A 7,950-nucleotide genomic window follows, 5' to 3' on the forward strand; every position below is an offset into this window, starting at 1 on the left:
AGGTGTACCACAAACGAATGTTCAAGAAGATTTGACTGATGAAATGGTCGAGTTAGTATATGGAGCTGATTATATTTCAAACTGGACCTGATTTAATCTATTTTCTCCTATACTTATATATTGAGTGCTAAGTATGGAAACTCACGTTTTGCATTGCAATCAGCATTCTGTTGGTTTCTCAAAGAGGTTTGTTTTTGTTGAACAATTTTTGCGTTATCTTTAGTAGGTGAGTTAGGCAATAACTAGAAAATCAGTTGAATGCCCATGTATTTCAAATGGGTCTGACTATAGATATTAATCTCTAAATTTGTATATTAAGTATCTTCGCAGGGGAGCCACCCCTGCCGTGGCCGCCGTCCTCGCCTCCACGGTCGCCATTCCTGCCTACGTGGTCGCCGTCCTGCCGTCGCGACAGTTGTCCTGGACACCGTCCTCGCTGTGCGCTCGTCGGGGTTGCCGTACCCACCCGAGCCGCCACAGCCACCCCCATCGTTGCAGCCGCCGTCCCCTCTCCCGCTGCCCACGAGCTCGAACAAGAGCGTCTCCAGGTACTCGTTCTCTACCCTCCCATGAAAAGGTCGCGATTTGTTCATGTTTTAGGTTCTGGGTGAACCATCCCTGTCCGCTGCTCTCCATTCCCGCGTTCTGAATCCCATTTCTTTAGGTTTTGATTTGATTGTTTTCGGTAAATCCTTTGAAGTGTTGTTCTCTCTTGTTTCTAAAGAGCAGCAACAGGCTAGCTGCAATTCGAGATCAATTGTTAGGATAATTACTGCAAGCCACGGCCGCCGGGCAGGTCCCCTCCCTATTCCTGGAGTCCCCCTTTTATATCATCGCGGCTCGATCACACAACCAACGCCACAGCCCACAAAACAGATGCACTGCATCTGCTTCTGCATCATCTACGCCTCCGCTGTGGGGCTGCTGTAGACTGTTGTGCAGGCGTGCAGCCTGCAGCATCATCCTCCAGGAGAAAGAGACAACAGATCCATCCATCCATGATCCATCCAGGTCCCAGGCCCAAAGCTCTGACTCTTTCAGTTTTCCTGCTTAAGCAAATTGAGCCAATAGATTGTACGGGAATTTGATGGACAAGAATGGTAATCGGTTACATACAAATCTTAATCGCTTTTAAATATTGCTAAATTTTCATTATATTCTCAAATCTTTGCATTTATTGCTTCTAGTCGAATATTTATCCAATTAATAACACTTCACCTGAGTCTTAAAAGTTCAGAAACATAACTTGTTCTGCTCTATTGCTCCAAATGGATCATTTACTTTATATTTGTTAGTTAAGCCGTGCACGCACTGTAAATAGATATGCATGCATCCTGTTAGCTTTAGCATTCTGTTAGCTTTCTGTTTCTGCATGCGCACGAGCACTGAACACCTGTGGTCGCCGTGCGCATAGGAGGTAGTGGAGCGAGAGTAGCTCGCGCACGTTACCTGGGCGATTGGTTCTGGATGAACACCGTGGACGTGGGGATGGACGCGTCGTGCAGCGCGGTGTGCGGCCAGCCACCGAGAGCTCTACTTCTTGTAATGCATAGTAAATAGAGAAGCTAAGATCAGAAAATGCTGCGCTTCTGGCGGCACCAAACTTCCTGTGTCATTGTGTTCCAAGCGTTCGCGTGAGTTACAGTGGTGTCCTTCCTCTCCGGCGTGAGTCTCTAGCCATCGGCGTCGTACATCGTCGCCCAGGGCCTGACAATATTTCCATATGTATATCATTATTTGACATAATGACTCAACTAGTTGATGTTTGTTTTTCAATTTAGTACCATCAAAAAATTACATGCTGTCGAGAACTTGTTTCCTGTTTCTCCAAAAATACACATATGGATATTTGATTGGGTCACTAGTAAATCAGCAGCCCCCCTTTGCTTCGTTCCTGGATCTGCACTGAAGAGATATGTCTGAGTAGTTATATATGCACTGGTCTGACCTCACCATATTGTAATTGCAGCTGCTCCACGTGTAGTTGGACACCTTGGGAAGGAATTTGAACGTGCTCTAGGCAGCAGCTCTACTTGTTTGTATCAGTAGGATAGACTTGGATAAATTCTTACTGGGGAAGTCCTTCCTTTCCATACTTACCGTAAGACTCCTTTTTCACTGGATCACTTAGGACCTGATAGGCTTCACCTAGTTCCTTGTAAGAGGTAACCAACCAATTCAAATCAGTGTTCGTAGCAAGCTAACCATCTATACAGGACAACTGATTCAGATTTTGCAATAAGAGATAAAGAGAAAATTGTTCCTATACACAACTAAGTTTATGACAATGTTGTGTTTACAGTTTAGCTTTTGCACGCTACTGCAACACTGATGTGAATTCTGTGGCCAGATAGGATGCAATCAGAAGCAAAAGAAAATTGCACAGTGACCATCTTTGTGGGTTTTGAGTTTTTGACCCCCAATGCTATATCTCCCAGTACGACATAGGTAAAATAAGCCACTGTCTACCTCAGCTCCACATGTTCAGACTTCAGATTGAACTCTTTGTTTGGTTGGCTACAGTGTAATGAAAAACACTTTGTTTGGTTGGCTGGGGTAGCGTTTTCCATTCCCTTCAGTGTTCGGTTAGGGACAAGTGCTTAGAGTTTTTCAGTTCTGTGCATGCAAGCTAAACTGTAAGGTCATCTTTGTTTGTATTTTTTTACCTATGTAGGTCTCATCGCTAACTTCATGTGTGTACTATGTTGTTGTGTTCAGGTGGAGGGAGGCCTTTGAGGTGTACATGATGCTGTATAATGTCACCAGGAAGCCAACATATCACATTTTGCTTTTGATAAGATGGACATGAGGTATTTTATAGTGAATCTAGTTAGATTGTGCAAGCAACCATTTGACTTGTGCCTGCCATTTGATCTGGCTAGGTTGTATGTGTGCTTTTCCTTTTGTAATGGTGACCTTTCATGAATCAAGATGTTAGAACTAGATGTATTGCTAAATGTTGGCTTCAATGAAGACTTGAGAGATACCTTTATCTAATATAATGTGGTTGATGAGTGTTGTGGGCAGCTATGGTTTACATATGTATGTGGTTGATGAATAATGTGACATGTTATGGGTGTTTATTAGGTTTGAAATCTGGTTAATACGAAATTAATACTATATATAATTGTACCAGTTCATAGCGACTGATTATTGGTTGCTAAAAAGTTTGATATCCTCAAACCATTGGTCGCTAAAACATGTAACCAGATCAAACACTAGCATCCAACTATCGGTTGCTATAAACCCTGTCAGTCGCTATAGACTTATAGCGACGCCACTTATAGCGACTTATACATCGGTCACTATAATGGCTTATAGCTACCGATTTGGAGTTGCTACAGATTGGCTCTGGTATAGTGACAACGATGAGAAGATGGGAGGTGAAGAGGATAATGATTCAGATCTTTCCTGGAAAATGTTGGACATTACTAGGGCAATAATTGACAAGAGCCCTGAGAATGCTATCGAGAAAGTAAAAATATATTCTGCTCTTGCTGAAGTCGCAACAGAAAGAGGTAGTCACAGTTACTTTGTGTTGAACTCCTTGAATTTTTGATTGGTGAGTGGTCTTAATGCTCATGGCTAACTTTTAATTACAGATCAGAGGACATGACAACTCACTCAGTGACTACATGAAAGCTTTATACATGTTGGAGTATTTGGTTGTGCCTGATAATAGTCGAGTTGTGGAATTGTATCCTCTTTGACATAGTTGCACTATTTTGTGTGCTGAAGATAAATATTACTACCTCCAACCATAATTATATATGACACAAGAACAGTGTGTACAGGAAGTGTCAGTAAGAACAAAGGAACCAAATTAGCAACTGGCGTGCCTAAGACCAACAAAAAATAGAGATAAAGATATTTGGGAGGTAGAGCTTAGCAAAAATCTGTGGTAAGGCACAAAATTGAAAAGTTCTCAGAACATCCCCTGTGAATAATAGGTGCCGAGGCCTGGGAGCATTTTTGTTTGTTTTTTCTAATAATTATAAGTGTCTTTTTTTTTTCTTTTCTAGCAAAGCCTAGGTCGGCATGCTGTCTTTAGGCAATAAGGAAACTGCGCTAATGCAAAGGTAGGTTGAGAGCATCTGAACAATACATGTATTGCAGCGAGTAGAATGACAAGAAGACGATGATCACTAATGGGAAGAAGAAGTTAACATCAGAGGTGTAAGAGCTTATGGCGATGTCCAATTGTCCATTGCATGGGGAGCGCGCTGAGTTTTCTGGAAGCAAAGGCAACATATGTAAGTATAAGCAAACAGAAAGAATGGAATAGGGAAGACCAAGCAAGGTTTGTGGTTATTTTGTTCACTGAAGGACCGGACTCACCGTTTTTGGTCCTGGAAGCTGCAAACAGCCTGTGTCTGGTGCGCCTAAAATTGGCGGGTTGCTCGGTTTGAAGGTGAATTGAATTCTCCCATCTGCAAGTTGGAAACCGAAAGATTTTGGAAACATGTATACGTGTATTGGTAAAACCCTAAAAAGAAAACTGATAACGTTTTACCTTGGGATGAGTTGGTCACATGAACACGTTTCCTCCTGCGTCCTGTGCTCATTCTGTGCAACTGGTCTTGGAATATGCTGCTGTCGTGCTGCCAGTAAAAGGCACGAACCCTTAATTTTTTGCATCAACAGTATCAATGACGAAGGGAAAACAAAGAGGAAGCAGGTGTCAGAGATGCTACCCTGCACAGGGAGGAAGGGGAGTGTGCAGCAGGCGTGAAGAGGAAGACCAATCTGGCGAGTGGCGCGGCAAGGGACTGGAGGTGCTGGAGATTGAGCGGGTGAGAACAGCATAAGTGAAGTGCAGGCGCCCTCCCAGGCGACGACAGGGGTTGCGCGGAGCTGGGAGTGACTGCATGACGGCAGCACGGAGGGCAGGGCAGTGTGACTGTGAGGCGACGACGACTAAGCTCCGGTGGGCGGTGCCGATGGCGACAGCAGGGCAGCTTCCCGCGAATGCCGGCCGGGGCAGGACCTGAGAGGCAGTGGCGGACCCAGAAATTAAAACCAAGGTAGTCCTATTTTTTTTTTCATGCACAACACGACAAAAATCAAAGAAAAAATTTGGTAAAATGACTATAAAATAAGCAAATTGTGACAATACAATTTAATGTTCAAAGCTTACATAAATTGGTCTAAAACTTGCACAAATAGATTACATATAAGATAAGTTCTTACATAAATATAAAAAGCTACTTTAATTTGCTTTTTCTCATTGCCATGAAAGCATGAATTATAGCCTATCACTCATACTATTTCTGTTATCCATCTTCACATCTTCAATATATGTGCCAAGTTGAATTTCAAGTGTTCTCAAATCCGAACTTGCAAAATCTTTGGAATAATAAGTTGCAAGGTTAAGGATTTTTTTTAGCATCAAATGAGGCAAATGAATTGGAAGGATTCAATGCTGCCATACAAATAAGCAACTCACTACTAACCTCATTAAACCGATTCTCAAGCTCTTGATGAATTCTATCAATAATACCAATATACACTTCTCTTCTATAATAACAGTTTCACAGAATCACAGATCTAGAGAAAATCAAATCCCTAAAACATAAAGCCATAGCCATCTTGCCATTTGGGAAAAAAAATTAAACTCACCAATTCACCTATGCTGGCCGTGTGCCGTGTCCTGGCCGCTGCCGCTGCCCGCTGCGGCGCTGCTTGAGTGCCGGCCGCCCGGCCGTGAGCCGTCCGCCGTCGGGGGCTCGAGGCCTCGGCTTGGGGGTCAAGCAGAGGGGACAGCCGGACGGGAGCGGACGACGGGAGCGCCTGCACGTCAGCCGGGAGCGGACGGAGTCACGGGAGCGCTGGCGCCTGGCGGACCGCGGCGGCGGCGGCTCCTCCTCGCGCTCCGGCACGGCGGCGCTCGGCTGCTCGCGAGTCGCGACCTGTGCGGGCGTGCGGCTGTGCGTGACTGCGGGATGCGGCCTGGCGGCGGCCTGCGGGAGTCGGGGTGATGGGGAAGCGATGTGGAGCGCTCGCTGCCTTGCTACAGGATGAACAGAGCCATGGGCCAAGTTTTTTGGGCCGAGAGAATCAATACTAAAAAAATTTTGGGCCAAAATCCAGCGTAGTCCTGTGCCTATCTGGACTACCCATTGGGCCCGCCACTGCTGAGAGGCGGCAGCGAGGAGGTCAGGGAAAGCGCAAGGGCGAGCGCGAGGGCGTGGGGAGGATGACCGGTTTGGGAGTTTTTTTTTTGACGTGTGGAGAGATTTGGGGAAGCTTCCAGAGGATGCATGGACCAAGTGTGTGCACGGCCAGATAGGTTGATCGGATGGATGGCTTCTGTTGGTGACATGGACGAAGGCACAAGCGAATTTGGTATACAGAAATAAGGAATAATAATACTAATAATAATTATAATGATGGTAGATTAGGATCATTGACTGGAGCCTCTAGGTAGTATAATTACATAAATAAGCATCTGCGACCTGGTTGCTGGGCTCTTGCATCTCTCTATTGGTCATCTCTTTACTTTAATGGCTTCTGTAGACTGTTAAACCAATAATTTGGGTTTGTAAAAAATGCCTTTTTAATAGTCAATAAATTAAATTAGTTCAGTTCTTTTGGTCGAATGCACATGTGTAATGTTATTTACTTGAACGCACATGTTACTTTAGATGATATGATCGCATCCTAGCATCGGTTTGTTGCTCTTCCTTTGTTCATTTCCATAATCCAGTCTTAGAAACTTCCGCATATGTTTCGTTTGTTTCCAAGATTGGAGATGCAATTCCATACTGTGCAAAAGCAATTTCACTATGCATACAGGGCCCGAAAAGTTCCAAGGATGCTTTGTTGGCTGGTAAAGATGGTAATGCATCTGCTGCTGAAGCTGCAGGAGGCTCAGAAAAATCTGCCGCTGAAAAAGAGCATAGAGCAGCTTACTAGCATATTGCCTGATCTTGAGAAGAAGGTAAACAGTTACAGATGCAATTTATCTTGCTTCATGGGCCTGGTAATGTATCAGTGATGAAGATGATTTTTCTTGCTTCTAAGGACTAAGGACCTCTAATTTGTTGTGCATTTAGCTTGAGGACCTGGAGCAAGAAAACCCAAGCCCCGCCATGGATGAGATGTTGGAGACAATTGCATCCAGGGTAACTGACGGGATGCCAAGAGCTGCATCTTTTACTTCTTCCTAGATGGCAACTCCAGCAATGGATGCGACTCTGTTTCTCGGTTAGCTCGAATTATGGACTGAGGTAGTAGCCCATAATTTGTTAGTAACTCTAGCGCATGACTTGGTGTAGTTAGTTAGCTTTGCATGTTTCTATTTCAGTTATGCATGCGCACGAGCTCCAATCTGTGGCAGCCGTGCGCGTAGGAGGGCGTGGCGAGAATACCTCGCGCATGACCCGGTAGTGATCGACTGGGAAGCAGTGTCATGGACGTGGGGATGGACATGTTCAAACGTGATGCATGCCTGACCACTCAAGAGATTTTGTTTTCTGTAAATAGAAAAAGAACAGCGCAAAAGGTTCCGTGTTCCAAGTGTTCGAGTTTGTGTGTGTTGTGTCGAGTTCTTCAGAAAGAGCTCTCGTCATCGCCGGCGGCGTACATCGCCGTGGCCGTGACTAACAATTGGCATCAGAGCTTGAAGATCGACGGACCTCGCCGCCGCCATGTCGCCGCAGCCGAGGGCCCGTGGCCGTTCACAGGCCAAGGACGATGGCAAGAAGAAGATTGACGGCTTAGGCGGGTCAGGCGCCAAGACCCCGCCGCGCTCACCTCCACTGGACCCCTCTCCGACGCGCCGATCACGCACGCGCTACGCACGCCGTTCCCGCACCCGCGACGCACGCCGTCCGCGGGAGGTCATCGTCGAGCGGATCGTTCGGGAAGGGAGCTCCGGCAACTGGCCGCAGTTGACTCGGACCAATTGCAACATGTGGTCGCTGCACATGAAGCTGAAGATGCAGGCGC

General features: G+C 45.7%; 1 protein-coding gene across 1 annotated transcript; it reads right to left on the reverse strand.

Annotated features, from left to right (window-relative positions):
* Positions 3,788-6,120, reverse strand: LOC110432342. Its single transcript, XM_021452558.1, has 7 exons — positions 6,117-6,120; positions 5,638-6,010; positions 5,454-5,517; positions 4,695-5,030; positions 4,514-4,590; positions 4,339-4,430; positions 3,788-4,232 (listed from the first exon to the last, which is right to left on the reverse strand). The coding sequence occupies exons 1-7, from the start codon at positions 6,118-6,120 to the stop codon at positions 4,069-4,071; spliced, it is 1,110 nt and encodes a 369-aa protein (XP_021308233.1). The 3' UTR covers positions 3,788-4,068.

This window comes from Sorghum bicolor, chromosome 2, assembly GCF_000003195.3.
Source record: "Sorghum bicolor cultivar BTx623 chromosome 2, Sorghum_bicolor_NCBIv3, whole genome shotgun sequence".
In the NCBI taxonomy this organism is placed as follows: domain Eukaryota; kingdom Viridiplantae; phylum Streptophyta; class Magnoliopsida; order Poales; family Poaceae; genus Sorghum; species Sorghum bicolor.